The 16,598-nt window shown below is 45.7% G+C and overlaps 1 protein-coding gene across 1 annotated transcript in view; it reads left to right on the forward strand.

Annotated features, from left to right (window-relative positions):
* rnf43 (ring finger protein 43) overlaps positions 1-16,598 on the forward strand; it is a 198,364-nt gene that overhangs the window by 107,406 nt on the left and 74,360 nt on the right. The window contains exon 2 of the mRNA XM_020465150.2: positions 680-802. Within this exon, the coding sequence (XP_020320739.2) occupies positions 680-802 (123 nt within the window). The remainder of the gene's footprint in view (positions 1-679; positions 803-16,598) is intronic.

Raw genomic sequence — 16,598 nt, forward strand, 5'->3', positions numbered from 1 at the left:
TCGGACCTCCTCCCTATAGGCTGTCTCCTTGTTGTGTCGTCAACAAACTTAATGATGGTGTTGGAGTCGTGCTTGGCCACGCAGTTGTGGGTGAACAGGGACTACAGGTGGGGACTAAGCACACAACCCTGAGGGGCCCCCGTGTTGAGGATCAGTGTGGCGGATGTTGTTGCCTGCCCTCACCACCAGAGCCATGTTTTGTGTTAAATGAGTGACACCTGCTCTGTTGATGTCTTCATACTGCACTGTCCTTTACAAAAACCAATAGGCCTATGCTACTGTATGTATGCTGGTCACAGCAAAGCAAAGCTGACTGACCTGATATAACCACAACCACTTATTTTGCTACCTATTCCAATTTGCAACCTGGTAAAATCACAGCTGGTTTGGTTCCCCCTCTGTCTGTTTTGGTTCTAACTCCTGATTTGGTTAAATATTTGGGTTGGTTCTAAACCCCTGGTTTGGTTAAACGTCTGGGTTGGTTCTAAACCCCTGGCTCGGTTCTAAACCCCTGGTTTGGTTAAACGTCTGATTTGGTTCTAAACCCCTGGTTTGGTTAAATGTCTGGGTTGGTTCTAAACCCCTGGTTTGATTAAATGTCTCGGTTGGTTCTAAACCCCTGGTTTGGTTAAATGTCTGGGTTGGCTCTAAACCCCTGCTTTCTCTCTCTCCTCTCCAGTCCCACCCTCTGTCCCTGTGCAACACCAGTGAAGATGAGCGCCAGGAGTCAGACTTCATCAGCATCGTCAAGCTGGAGAGCCCGGAGCGCAAGGTGCCTCAGTGCCTGCCGCTACTCCACAAGGTAAGACCATTGTACACATGCATACTGTGGACGAACTATGGAAGGTTTGAGTGGTGGCAGTGATTCAGTTAAATAGTTAAATAAGTATCTTGTCCAAGTGAAGGGCTGTCTTCGCCGGGCCATATCTGTCCTCCCCTAAGATTCTGTGAGGCTCAGTAACCTACTGCCAGACATAGGACGGAAACATTATGACATGTTCTGTGCTGTGTAGCGTACACCGATTGTCTGCTATTTGTTTCTGATTGTGTATTGTACGTATCTTGGTCGTTAAAGATGACCCTATCCATTTTAATGGAGGAGAGTCAGACACAGCTAAATCTTTCCCCCTGGTCTACTGTCCACTCCTACAGTAGATCCGGCTAAATCTTTCCCCCTGGTCTACTGTCCACTCCTACAGTAGATCCAGCTAAATCTTTCCCCTGGTCTACTGTCCACTCCTACAGTAGATCCGGCTAAATCTTTCCCCTGGTCTACTGTCCACTCCTACAGTAGATCCAGCTAAATATTTCCCCCTGGTCTACTGTCCACTCCTACAGTAGATCCAGCTAAATCTTTCCCCCTGGTCTACTGTCCACTCCTACAGTAGATCCAGCTAAATCTTTCCCCCTGGTCTACTGTCCACTCCTACAGTAGATCCGGCTAAATCTTTCCCCCTGGTCTACTGTCCACTCCTACAGTAGATCCGGCTAAATCTTTCCCCCTGGTCTACTGTCCACTCCTACAGTAGATCCAGCTAAATCTTTCCCCTGGTCTACTGTCCACTCCTACAGTAGATCCGGCTAAATCTTTCCCCTGGTCTACTGTCCACTCCTACAGTAGATCCAGCTAAATATTTCCCCCTGGTCTACTGTCCACTCCTACAGTAGATCCAGCTAAATCTTTCCCCCTGGTCTACTGTCCACTCCTACAGTAGATCCAGCTAAATATTTCCCCCTGGTCTACTGTCCACTCCTACAGTAGATCCAGCTAAATATTTTCCCCTGGTCTACTGTCCACTCCTACAGTAGATCCAGCTAAATCTTTCCGCCTGGTCTACTGTCCACTCCTACAGTAGATCCAGCTAAATCTTTTCCCCTGGTCTACTGTCCACTCCTACAGTAGATCCAGCTAAATCTTTTCCCCTGGTCTACTGTCCACTCCTACAGTAGATCCAGCTAAATCTTTCCGCCTGGTCTACTGTCCATTCCTACAGTAGATCCAGCTAAATATTTTCCCCTGGTCTACTGTCCATTCCTACAGTAGATCCAGCTAAACATTTTCCCCTGGTTTACTGTCCACTCCTACAGTAGATCCAGCTAAGAGATCCTCCTGCTTCCTGGCGCTGGATGTGAGGCGCTGAGGTCACAGCTATCACTGGTAGTAACCAGGACCCCTGGCTAAGGTCACAGCTATCACTGCTCATACCCAGGACCCCGGGCTAAGGTCACAGCTATCACTGGTAGTAACCAGGACCCCTGGCTAAGGTCACAGCTATCACTGGTAGTAACCAGGACCCCTGGCTAAGGTCACAGCTATCACTGGTAGTAACCAGGACCCCGGGCTAAGGTCACAGCTATCACTGGTAGTAACCAGGACCCCTGGCTAATGTCACAGCTATCACTGGTAGTAACCAGGACCCCTGGCTAAGGTCACAGCTATCACTGGTAGTAACCAGGACCCCTGGCTAAGGTCACAGCTATCACTGGTAGTAACCAGGACCCCGGGCTAAGGTCACAGCTATCACTGGTAGTAACCAGGACCCCGTACTTAATTGTTCTGCAAAAACACAAGTGTAGGAATAACTGAGTCACTGCAGACTGACCCAAAAAAACTTTGAATTAAGCTTTAATGTCTACACTGTGTTGCCCCTTAAACACACCAAGTTCTCTCCCTTATACAGAGGGGCCCTTGAACAAAGGCCTTTTGGTGTAGTCTGGAGCGATAGAGGCCCCCCTCTCTCCCTCAGTGGTAGCAGATATGTTTTGAGATCAGATGTGGGTATATAGTCCTGTTGTCTGGGTACTCTGTCAGAACTATAAAATGCTGTAAACCAGCATTTCTCGAACTTGGTCCTGGGGACCTCAAGGGGTGCACATTCTGTTTTTGTTGCCATAGTACTAGACAGCTGATTGGATGATATTTGGATGAAACGGCAGGGTAGCCTAGTGGTTAGAGCATTGGACTAGTAACCGAAAGGTTGCAAGTTCAAATCCCTGAGCTGACAAGGTACAAAATCTGTCGTTCTGCCCCTGAACAGGCAGTTAACCCACTGTTCCTAGGCCGTCATTGAAAATAAGAATTTGTTCTTAACTGACTTGCCTAGTTAAATAAAGGTAAAAAAATTAAATAATTAAACACTTTATAGTAGGTTGACCCAAGTATGATAAATGACTGTATCGGGGTCTTTGTTGATCATAAAGTTACTGGTCCCCTCCCTCTTGTCAAACACTTGGATAGTAAAGTGGAATTATATAACAATGGTAGCGTTTTATAATCTTAACTAATTTAAATATGTCATACGTTAAAACCCAAATCATACGGATTTGTTTACAAACCGTAAAATTAGCTGCAGCTGAATTTGTCTGAACGATATTGGTAACGTCTATGTTGTGACTGTTACCCAGCAAGTTACTTAGCAACATGCTGGGGAAGAAAAAACCCACACTGTGTTGTGACTTGATGCCATAGTGTTAAATTAACGTATTCCCGAAAAATGACGACATCCGACAGCAGTAGCTGCTTCTCATTTCGGGTGGACAGGCAGCACCGAAAATTACCATTATGTCACACGCGTGTGCAGTGCACATTTCGAGCGAAGTTGCTTTATCAATTGGGGTGAACATTTGATGGGTGTTGCCAGGAAGTTATTCCTGAACACGGATGTTGTACCATCATTAACCGTGGGTCAGTGCTGACCATAAGTATCAGAGGTTTTGATGAGGCTGCCACGTTGGCTGTAACTGAGGGCTGCTTTGACTTGTGAATGGTATTTTTTATGTAACACAAATGATAGTCACTATGGTTACTGCTCTACCATCCCTACTTTGAGTCTAGTATTTTTTTGAGTTTCCATCTCCTTTTGTCTTTCCACTATCATCAAGCAGTAATGATAGATGTTTTTAGAAAATTCAACACATACTCTCACATACTGTCTGCACAGCTTCCCAGGCAACCCCCTCAGCAGCTTTCCCAAGGCAAAGAAGAGGGATACGCTGTGAAACCTGTGAAGACAGACCCAACATACTGTCAGTTTGTTTCAGGCCCCACACACATTCCAAATACAATCATTGAAAAGTATCACCAAAAAGTACACAACCAAATATTGCATATTTCAAATGGAGTACTTGAGAAATACCAGAAAACACACTGTAGATTGAGTAGATCACCACGTAGACAAATGGATAGCATCGTAACTCAGAACATAAAAATAAAAGGAAATTAAATTCACTTCCCATTTAACAAACATTTCCCCTTCATTTCCTGGATCTCCTCTTCAACGAGGTTACCCATAATCCAACACTGTATGAAGCAGTGTGTGCTGTCCATCCCAGGACCCCTCTGTGCCCAGTGGATGACTGAATCCAAGTGGGTGACTGAATCCAAGTGGGTGACTGACGCCAAGTGGGTGACTGAAGCCAAGTGAGTGACTGACGCCAAGTGGGTGACTGACGCCAAGTGGGTGACTGACGCCAAGTGGGTGACTGACGCCAAGTGGGTGACTGAAGCCTAGTGGGTGACTGAAGCCTAGTGGGTGACTGACGCCAAGTGGGTGACTGACGCCAAGTGGGTGACTGAAGCCTAGTGGGTGACTGAAGCCTAGTGGGTGACTGACGCCTAGTGGGTGACTGACACCTAGTGGGTGACTGAAGCCTAGTGGGTGACTGACACCTAGTGGGTGACTGAAGCCTAGTGGGTGACTGAAGCCTAGTGGGTGACTGACGCCTAGTGGGTGACTGACGCCTAGTGGGTGACTGAAGCCTAGTGGGTGACTGACACCTAGTGGGTGACTGAAGCCTAGTGGGTGACTGACACCTAGTGGGTGACTGAAGGGTACTTGATTGAACCGGGGTACATGGGTCCCCTGCATTTCCTGAAGCCTCAGTAATTCACGTTTACGTGACATCACACTTTGTTACTTTGTATTGTGTATTTTTTTTTCAAGCATTTGGACGGGAGATGAGTGTTACAAATGATATGAATCGATAGCGTCCTGCATACTCATGGTTCAATAAATAAATAAATTATATCTCACCTTTATTTCTCATGACTGTTCATGTTAATACATTTTTTGTAAATGATCAAATAAATGTCTGATAAATACATACAATTTTGAACATATTTTCATTTATAATGCTAATGCAGAGGCACCAATGAATTGTCCAGTACACTTACTGTATGCGGATGCAATGTACATTCCCTTATGTCTAAGCTTCTAAGGTGAACCAGGCTTTACTCATTTATGTGAAGAAGGGTGTCAGTGAACTGTAATTCTGTAATTACTTACTCAACAATAGAAATTCAGTCGAATCTGTTTGTCCGACATCCAACAGTCCATGACCAGCTCTGTTGACCATGAGAGCATTTTGCTGAAAAAATTGGTTGAGGCCTACAATTTAGGCTCGGAATGACATGGCCCATTTTTTTTTACCTGGTCATCAATGACATGGGACCCATTTTTTTACCTGGTCATCAATGACATAGGACCCATTTTTTTTACCTGGTCATCAATGACATAGGACCCATTTTTTTACCTGGTCATCAATGACACCTTGTTACCTGGCAATAACCATGAATATAAGCTCCCCGCCCCCTCAGACTGTTCTTTCAGGCTTCCTGATAGTCAGAGAGGAGAGACAAGGTACAATTTCTTTCATTCTGAGAATTTTACTAGTGTAAAAAAATATGATATGTGATGTTTTGGTCATTCAAAGGCAATTTTTTACTTGGGGAATTAGGATGACTGTGCAGGACCCTTTTTAAATGTTCGAGATAGATCATATATTTAAGCTTGCTTGTTGCCTGTGTTCAGCCCACATCTGTGTAGTCGATTCCCCAGTAGCCATAGGCCATGTTCCAGTCAGATCCGTTTGTTTACAGTCCAACCCGGGCCCGGCAGTCAGATCTATAGATACACAGACGGGACTTGGGCCTTATGCTGCACACACCACCACCACACACCACCACCACACACCGCCCAGAATATACCTTTTAAGCAAACAAAGTTTAGAAGCTATGAACCTTGGAGGATAAGGTTACATTGTAGTCCTTTGTTTTGGTTTTTTTGTTTCCTAGAGGGTTCGTATCCCTGGCGACAGACAAAGTGCACCCCAGGGACGTGCTAGATTCCTTTCCTGATGTGTGGTGACTTTTTACACAAATGTCCTCTAAATAGTTATTTTTTCTCTCCAGTTGCTTGGACATCACAATTGGACATCACAATTCCTTTTGGGAAGAGCTGTTGAAGGCAAACGCCAAACGGTTTATTACAACCATCTCTTATGGATGGGGATCCGCTGTCGTAAACATCTCCTTCTAACCAGGGCTGAGACATAAGTGACATACGTGGTCTCTTAGGGACCCAGGCTGCAAGGAGCCCCCCCCAAACTCAGTCGAGGTCTCAACTTACTGCTGACAGTTAGAATTGTAGAATACACAAGGAGTGCGTTTGAAATTTGTTTGTGGATCAGCGTTTTACTTTTTTTTAATCTTGTTTTGTCATTACTGACAGTCACTCAATTAGCCATGACAGTGTTCTATTTAGATTGGTAAACGAGTCTAGCCAGTTATCTAAATTTGCGGTAGTCTCGGCCCGGACACTGACGTGGCTCGCAGGGCACATGCACAGGAGCCCTGACCTCCAGAGGGAACTCATTGGTTTTGTTAGTTGGTCTCACTCAGATATCAATAACATGGCATGAGTCATGGCAAAATGTGTGGAATTGCAGGAAATTAGCTTTAAAATTGCAAAAAATGTATTTACACCCCATGCCAAAGGTAGTAGAGATTGTAGGAAACTTGCTTTAAAATTTCTCTCTTCCCTATGGCAAAATGTGTAGAACTGCAGAAAACCTGCTTTAAAACTGCAACATGTGTAGAATAGCAGGAAATGAACATTTAAAACTACATTTTTCTCTCCGCCATCAAGGTGGAGCATCTAGAGCTGGCCCTGCATCAAACAAAATGACATTCACTTTGAACCATGGAGTGAAATAGCAATTGTGTATGCTATTTGACCTGACTGCTGGACTGGCTGTCCCATATGTTTGTCTGTTAGACTGTAGGAGTCTACTGTAGGACTGTCTTTGTCTGTTAGACTGTAGAAGCCTACTGTAGGACTGTCTTTGTCCATTAGACTGTAGAAGCCTACTGTAGGACTGTCTTTGTCCATTAGACTGTAGGAGCCTACTGTAGGACTGTCTTTGTCCATTAGACCGTAGAAGCCTACTGTAGGACTGTCTTTGTCCATTAGACTGTAGAAGCCTACTGTAGGACTGTCTTTGTCCATTAGACTGTAGGAGCCTACTGTAGGACTGTCTTTGTCCATTAGACTGTAGGAGCCTACTGTAGGACTGTCTTTGTCCATTAGACTGTAGAAGCCTACTGTAGGACTGTCTTTGTCCATTAGACTGTAGAAGCCTACTGTAGGACTGTCTTTGTCCATTAGACTGTAGGAGCCTACTGTAGGACTGTCTTTGTCCGTTAGACTGTAGAAGCCTACTGTAGGACTGTCTTTGTCCATTAGACTGTAGAAGCCTACTGTAGGACTGTCTTTGTCCATTAGACTGTAGAAGCCTACTGTAGGACTGTCTTTGTCCATTAGACTGTAGGAGCCTACTGTAGGACTGTCTTTGTCCATTAGACTGTAGGAGCCTACTGTAGGACTGTCTTTGTCCATTAGACTGTAGGAGCCTACTGTAGGACTGTCTTTGTCCATTAGACTGTAGAAGCCTACTGTAGGACTGTCTTTGTCCGTTAGACTGTAGAAGCCTACTGTAGGACTGTCTTTGTCCATTAGACTGTAGAAGCCTACTGTAGGACTGTCTTTGTCTGTTAGACTGTAGAAGCCTACTGTAGGACTGTCTTTGTCCATTAGACTGTAGAAGCCTACTGTAGGACTGTCTTTGTCTGTTAGACTGTAGAAGCCTACTGTAGGACTGTCTTTGTCCATTAGACTGTAGAAGCCTACTGTAGGACTGTCTTTGTCCATTAGACTGTAGAAGCCTACTGTAGGACTGTCTTTGTCTGTTAGACTGTAGAAGCCTACTGTAGGACTGTCTTTGTCCATTAGACTGTAGAAGCCTACTGTAGGACTGTCTTTGTCTGTTAGACTGTAGAAGCCTACTGTAGGACTGTCTTTGTCCATTAGACTGTAGAAGCCTACTGTAGGACTGTCTTTGTCCATTAGACTGTAGAAGCCTACTGTAGGACTGTCTTTGTCTGTTAGACTGTAGAAGCCTACTGTTGGACTGTGGGACATTAGGTGAGTGTATCTATCTATCTCCCTCTCCTGGTACTGCACACCCAGAGTTAAAGACTGTCTATGGCCGTGCTGCTGACACACATCCCTGTTGGCTGTCTCTCCATTTGCATGTGGAAACCGTCCGGGTTCAGGATTTCTCTGCAGCTCTATCAGTGTCTCACCACGTCGACCGACCGACCAGAAGCTTTTTTAAATTTTATATATATACTTGTACTAGACTATACAAAGTGTTATGTGTCCCTGACCATGGTTCCCAGGCTTTGAACAATGTTAAACTCTGGCTGAAAACAACAAGTGGGCTGTAGTGTAAACAACAGGTTCAGTATGGGATGAATGGAAATACCTCTCCTTGTAGTCGCACCGTGGGTCTGGATAGGACAAACAGTGATAATATTCCTAAAGTCTTAACTATTATCCTCCTCTAGCAGATGGCTGATCCACAAAGCTGTGTTTCATGAAGTAAGCACCAGTATTAAGAGTAGCTACGTTCTTCTGTGAGAAACAGAATAGCTCATTGCTCTGTAGAAGGATGTGGTGTTCTTGGCTGTCGTGTCTGGACTCGTTGACTCCCTCCCATAGAATGTCTTTCTTCATTGATTCTTCCTCTTCTTTGATGAAAAAAAAATGCCTTTTGGCCTGCTTGTACAGTAATCCACTCTCCTTTAACTGATGTGTTAAAAATCAGAGTGAAGTGTGTGTGTCTGTGCGTGTGTGTGCATTTGTGTGTGTGTGTGTGTGTGTCTGTACGTGCGTGCGTGTGTGTGTACATTTGTGTGTGTGGGTGGGTGTGCCAGAGTACACCTGTGTGTGGTGTGATCCCATGCTACTGTCTGTGCTCTCAGGGAAGTAGCTACAGGAAGACTATCCCTAGTGACAGGAAGTAGCTACAGGAAGACTAGCCCTAGTGACAGGAAGGAGCTACAGGAAGACTAGCCCTAGTGACTGGAAGTAGCTACAGGAAGACTAGCTCTAGTGACAGGAGGTAGCTACAGGAAGACTAGCCCTAGTGACAGGAAGTAGCTACAGGAAGACTAGCCCTAGTGACAGGAAGTGGCTACTGGAAGACTATCCCTAGTGACAGGAAGTAGCTACAGGCAGACTAGCCCTAGTGACAGGAAGTAGCTATAGGGAGACTAGCCCGAGTGTCGGGAGGTAGCTACAGGAAGACTAGCCCTAGTGACAGGAACTGGCTACAGGAAATCACACACATAATCTAGTCAGTACAGCAGATGGGGTGGACGGTGACACTGACCCCAGGCTGTTCCTGGTGGTTTTCACTGACCCCAGGCTGTTCCTGGTGGTTTTCACTGACCCCAGGCTGTTCCTGGTGGTTTTCATAGACCCCAGGCTGTTCCTGGTGGTTTTCACTGACCCCAGGCTGTTCCTGGTGGTTTTCACTGACCCCAGGCGGTTCCTGGTGGTTTTCCCTGACCCCAGGCTGTTCCTGGTGGTTTTCACTGACCCCAGGCTGTTCCTGGTGGTTTTCATTGACCCTAGGTTGTTCCTGGTGGTTTTCATTGACCCCAGGCTGTTCCTGGTGGTTTTCACTGACCCCAGGCTGTTCCTGGTGGTTTTCACTGACCCCAGGCTGTTCCTGGGGGTTTTCATTGACCCCAGGCTCTTCCTGGTTGTTTCCCTGACCCCAGGCTCTTCCTGGTTGTTTCCCTGACCCCAGGCTCTGGGGTTCACACACACACATAACACACATAACACACACACACATAACACACACACATAACACACATAACACACACACACACATAACACACACACACACATAACACATAACACACACACATAACACACACATAACACACAACACACACACACATAACACACACATAACACACACACACACATAACACATAACATAACACACATAACACACACATAACACACACACACACACACACACATAACACACACACACACACATAACACACACATAACACACACACACACATAACACACACATAACACACACACACACACACATAACACATAACACACATAACACATAACACACACACACACACACATAACACACACACACACATAATCTTCCGGCGCCGACAGAGATGGCCGCCTCGCTTCGCGTTCCTAGGAAACTATGCAGTTTTTTGTTTTTTTACGTGTTATTTCTTACACTAGTACCCCAGGTCATCTTAGGTTTCATCACATACAGCCGAGAAGAACTACTGAATATAAGATCAGCGTCAACTCACCACCAGTACGACCAAGAATATGTTTTTCGCGATGCGGATCCTGTGTTCTGCCTTACAACCAGCGCCACGGGATGGTTCCCATGCAGCGACCCAAAAAAACGACTCAGAAAAAGAGGGAAACGAAGCGGTCTTCTGGTCAGACTCCGGAGACGGGCACATCGTGCACCACTCCCTAGCATTCTTCTTGCCAATGTCCAGTCTCTTGACAACAAGGTTGATGAAATCCGAGCAAGGGTAGCATTCCAGAGGGACATCAGAGACTGTAATGTTCTTTGCTTCACGGAAACGTGGCTCACCGGAGAGACGCAATCCGAAGCGGTGCAGCCAGCGGGTTTCTCCACGCATCGCGCGGACAGAAACGAACATCTTTCTGGTAAGAAGAGGGGCGGGGGCGTATGCCTTATGGCCAACGTGACATGGTGTGATGAAAGAAACATACAGGAACTCAAATCCTTCTGTTCACCTGATTTAGAATTCCTCACAATCAAATGTAGACCGCATTATCTACCAAGAGAATTCTCTTCGATTATAATCACAGCCGTATATATCCCCCCCCAAGCAGACACATCGATGGCTCTGAACGAACTTTATTTAACTCTCTGCAAACTGGAAACGATTTATCCGGAGGCTGCATTCATTGTAGCTGGGGATTTTAACAAGGCTAATCTGAAAACAAGACTCCCTAAATTTTATCAGCATATCGATTGCGCAACCAGGGGTGGAAAGACCCTGGATCATTGTTACTCTAACTTCCGCGACGCATATAAGGCCCTGCCCCGCCCCCCTTTCGGAAAAGCTGACCACGACTCCATTTTGTTGATCCCTGCCTACAGACAGAAACTAAAACAAGAAGCTCCCACGCTGAGGTCTGTCCAACGCTGGTCCGACCAAGCTGACTCCACACTCCAAGACTGCTTCCATCACGTGGACTGGGAGATGTTTCGTATTGCGTCAGCCAACAACATTGACGAATACGCTGATTCGGTGTGCGAGTTCATTAGAACGTGCGTTGAAGATGTCGTTCCCATAGCAACGATTAAAACATTCCCCAACCAGAAACCGTGGATTGATGGCAGCATTCGTGTGGAACTGAAGGCGCGAACCACTGCTTTTAATCAGGGCAAGGTGTCTGGTAACATGACTGAATACAAACAGCGCAGCTATTCCCTCCGCAAGGCTATCAAACAAGCTAAGCGCCAGTACAGAGACAAAGTAGAATCTCAATTCAACGGCTCAGACACAAGAGGCATGTGGCAGGGTCTACAGTCAATCACGGACTACAGGAAGAAACCCAGCCCAGTCACGGACCAGGATGTCTTGCTCCCAGGCAGACTAAACAACTTTTTTGCCCGCTTTGAGGACAATACAGTGCCACTGACACGGCCTGCAACGAAAACATGCGGTCTCTCCTTCACTGCAGCCGAAGTGAGTAAGACATTTAAACGTGTTAACCCTCGCAAGGCTGCAGGCCCAGACGGCATCCCCAGCCGCGCCCTCAGAGCATGCGCAGACCAGCTGGCCGGTGTGTTTACGGACATATTCAACCAATCCCTATACCAGTCTGCTGTTCCCACATGCTTCAAGAGGGCCACCATTGTTCCTGTTCCCAAGAAAGCTAAGGTAACTGAGCTAAACGACTACCGCCCCGTAGCACTCACATCCGTCATCATGAAGTGCTTTGAGAGACTAGTCAAGGACCATATCACCTCCACCCTACCTGACACCCTTGACCCACTCCAATTTGCTTACCGCCCAAATAGGTCCACAGACGATGCAATCTCAACCACACTGCACACTGCCCTAACCCATCTGGACAAGAGGAATACCTATGTGAGAATGCTGTTCATCGACTACAGCTCGGCATTCAACACCATAGTACCCTCCAAGCTCGTCATCAAGCTCGAGACCCTGGGTCTCGACCCCGCCCTGTGCAACTGGGTACTGGACTTCCTGACGGGCCGCCCCCAGGTGGTGAGGGTAGGCAACAACATCTCCTCCCCGCTGATCCTCAACACTGGGGCCCCACAAGGGTGCGTTCTGAGCCCTCTCCTGTACTCCCTGTTCACCCACGACTGCGTGGCCACGCACGCCTTCAACTCAATCATCAAGTTTGCGGACGACACAACAGTGGTAGGCTTGATTACCAACAACGACGAGACGGCCTACAGGGAGGAGGTGAGGGCCCTCGGAGTGTGGTGTCAGGAAAATAACCTCACACTCAACGTCAACAAAACTAAGGAGATGATTGTGGACTTCAGGAAACAGCAGAGGGAACACCCCCCCATCCACATCGATGGAACAGTAGTGGAGAGGGTAGCAAGTTTTAAGTTCCTCGGCATACACATCACAGACAAACTGAATTGGTCCACTCACACAGACAGCATCGTGAGGAAGGCGCAGCAGCGCCTCTTCAACCTCAGGAGGCTGAAGAAATTCGGCTTGTCACCAAAAGCACTCACAAACTTCTACAGATGCACAATCGAGAGCATCCTGGCGGGCTGTATCACCGCCTGGTATGGCAACTGCACCGCCCTCAACCGTAAGGCTCTCCAGAGGGTAGTGAGGTCTGCACAACGCATCACCGGGGGCAAACTACCTGCCCTCCAGGACACCTACACCACCCGATGCTACAGGAAGGCCATAAAGATCATCAAGGACATCAACCACCCGAGCCACTGCCTGTTCACCCCGCTGTCATCCAGAAGGCGAGGTCAGTACAGGTGCATCAAAGCTGGGACCGAGAGACTGAAAAACAGCTTCTATCTCAAGGCCATCAGACTGTTAAACAGCCACCACTAACATTGAGTGGCTACTGCCAACACACTGTCAATGCCACTGACTCTACTCCAGCCACTTTAATCATGGGAATTGATGGGAAATGATGTAAATATATCACTAGCCACTTTAAACAATGCTACCTTATATAATGTTACTTACCCTACATTATTCATCTCATATGCATACGTAGATACTGTACTCTATATCATCGACTGCATCCTTATGTAATACATGTATCACTAGCCACTTTAACTATGCCACTTGGTTTACATACTCATCTCATATGTATATACTGTACTCGATATCATCTACTGTATCTTGCCTATGCTGCTCTGTACCATCACTCATTCATATATCCTTATGTACATATTCTTTATCCCCTTACACTGTGTATAAGACAGTAGTTTTTTTTGGAATTGTTAGTTAGATTACTTGTTCGTTATTACTGCATTGTCGGAACTAGAAGCACAAGCATTTCGCTACACTCGCATTAACATCTGCTAACCATGTGTATGTGACAAATAAATTTGATTTGATTTGATTTGATTTGAATACACACACACACACACACATAATACACACACACACACACATAACACACACACACACACACACATAACACACACACACATAACACATAACACACACACACACATAACACACACACACACACATAACACACACATAACACACACACACATAACACACACATAACACACACACACACACATAACACATAACACACATAACACACACACACATAACACACACACACACACATAATACACATAACACACACACACACATAACACACACACACACACACATAACACACACATAACACACACACACACACACACATAACACACACACACACACACATAACACACACACACACACATAACACACACACACACACACACATAACACACATAACACACACACACACACATAACACACACACACACACACACATACATAACACACACACACATAACACACACACACACATAACACACATAACACACACACACATAACACACACACACATAACACACACCATAACACACACACACACACATAACACACACACACACATAACACACAACACACACACACACATAACACACACACACAAACACACACACACACACATAACACACACACACACACACATAACACACACATAACACACACACACATAACACACACATAACACACACCACACACATAACACATAACACACACACACACATAACACACACACACACACATAACACACACATAACACACACACACATAACACACACATAACACACACACACACACACACATAACACATAACACACATAACACATAACACACACACATAACACACACACACACACATAATACACACACACACACACACACATAACACACACACACACACATAACACACACATAACACACACACACACACATAACACATAACACACATAACACATAACACACACACACACACATAATACACACACACACACACATAACACACACACACACACATAACACACACATAACACACACACACACATAACACATAACACACATAACACATAACACACACACACACACACACATAACACACACACACACATAATACACACACACACACACATAACACACACACACACACATAATACACACACACACACACACACATAACACACACACACACACATAACACACACATAACACACACACACACATAACACATAACACACATAACACATAACACACACACACACACACATAATACACACATAACACACATAACACACACACACACACATAACACACACACACACATAATACACACACACACACACATAACACACACACACACACACATAACACACACACACACACACATAACACACACACACACACACATAACACACATAACACACATAACACACACACACACACATAACACACACACACACATAACACACACACACACACACATAACACACACACACATACATAACACACACACACATAACACACACATACCACACATAACACACACACACACACACATAACACACACATACCACACACACACATAACACATATAACACACATAACACACACGCATACATTATTTTATTTATTTAACCTTTATTTAACCAGGTAGGCTAGTTGAGAACACCTTTATTTAACCAGGTAGGCCAGTTGAGAACACCTTTATTTAACCAGGTAGGCTAGTTGAGAACAAGTTCTCATTTGCAACTGCGACCTGGCCAAGATAAAGCATAGCAGTGTGAGCAGACAACAAAGAGTTACACATGGAGTAAACAATTAACAAGTCAATAACACAGTAGAAAACAAAGGGGGAGTCTATATACAATGTGTGCAAAAGGCATGAGGAGGTAGGCAAATAATTACAATTTTGCAGATTAACACTGGAGTGATGAATGATCAGATGGTCATGTACAGGTAGAGATATTGGTGTGCAAAAGAGCAGAAAAGTAAATAAATAAAAACAGTATGGGGATGAGGTAGGTGAGAAAGGGTGGGCTATTTACCAATAGACTATGTACAGCTGCAGCGATCGGTTAGCCGCTCAGATAGCTGATGTTTGAAGTTGGCGAGGGAGATAAAAGTCTCCAACTTCAGCGATTTTTGCAATTCGTTCCAGTCACAGGCAGCAGAGTACTGGAACGAAAGGCGGCCAAATGAGGTGTTGGCTTTAGGGATGATCAGTGAGATACACCTGCTGGAGCGCGTGCTACGGATGGGTGTTGCCATCGTGACCAGTGAGCTGAGATAAGGCGGAGCTTTACCTAGCATGGACTTGTAGATGACCTGGAGCCAGTGGGTCTGGCGACGAATATGTAGCGAGGGCCAGCCGACTAGAGCATACAAGTCGCAGTGGTGGGTGGTATAAGGTGCTTTAGTGACGAAACGGATGGCACTGTGATAGACTGCATCCAGTTTGCTGAGTAGAGTGTTGGAAGCCATTTTGTAGATGACATCGCCGAAGTCGAGGATCGGTAGGATAGTCAGTTTTACTAGGGTAAGCTTGGCGGCGTGAGTGAAGGAGGCTTTGTTGCGGAATAGAAAGCCGACTCTTGATTTGATTTTCGATTGGAGATGTTTGATATGAGTCTGGAAGGAGAGTTTGCAGTCTAGCCAGACACCTAGGTACTTATAGACGTCCACATATTCTAGGTCGGAACCATCCAGGGTGGTGATGCTAGTCGGGCATGCGGGTGCAGGCAGCGACCGGTTGAAAAGCATGCATTTGGTTTTACTAGCGTTTAAGAGCAGTTGGAGGCCACGGAAGGAG

Source organism: Oncorhynchus kisutch, linkage group LG28 (genome assembly GCF_002021735.2).
Source record: "Oncorhynchus kisutch isolate 150728-3 linkage group LG28, Okis_V2, whole genome shotgun sequence".
Classification (NCBI taxonomy): domain Eukaryota; kingdom Metazoa; phylum Chordata; class Actinopteri; order Salmoniformes; family Salmonidae; genus Oncorhynchus; species Oncorhynchus kisutch.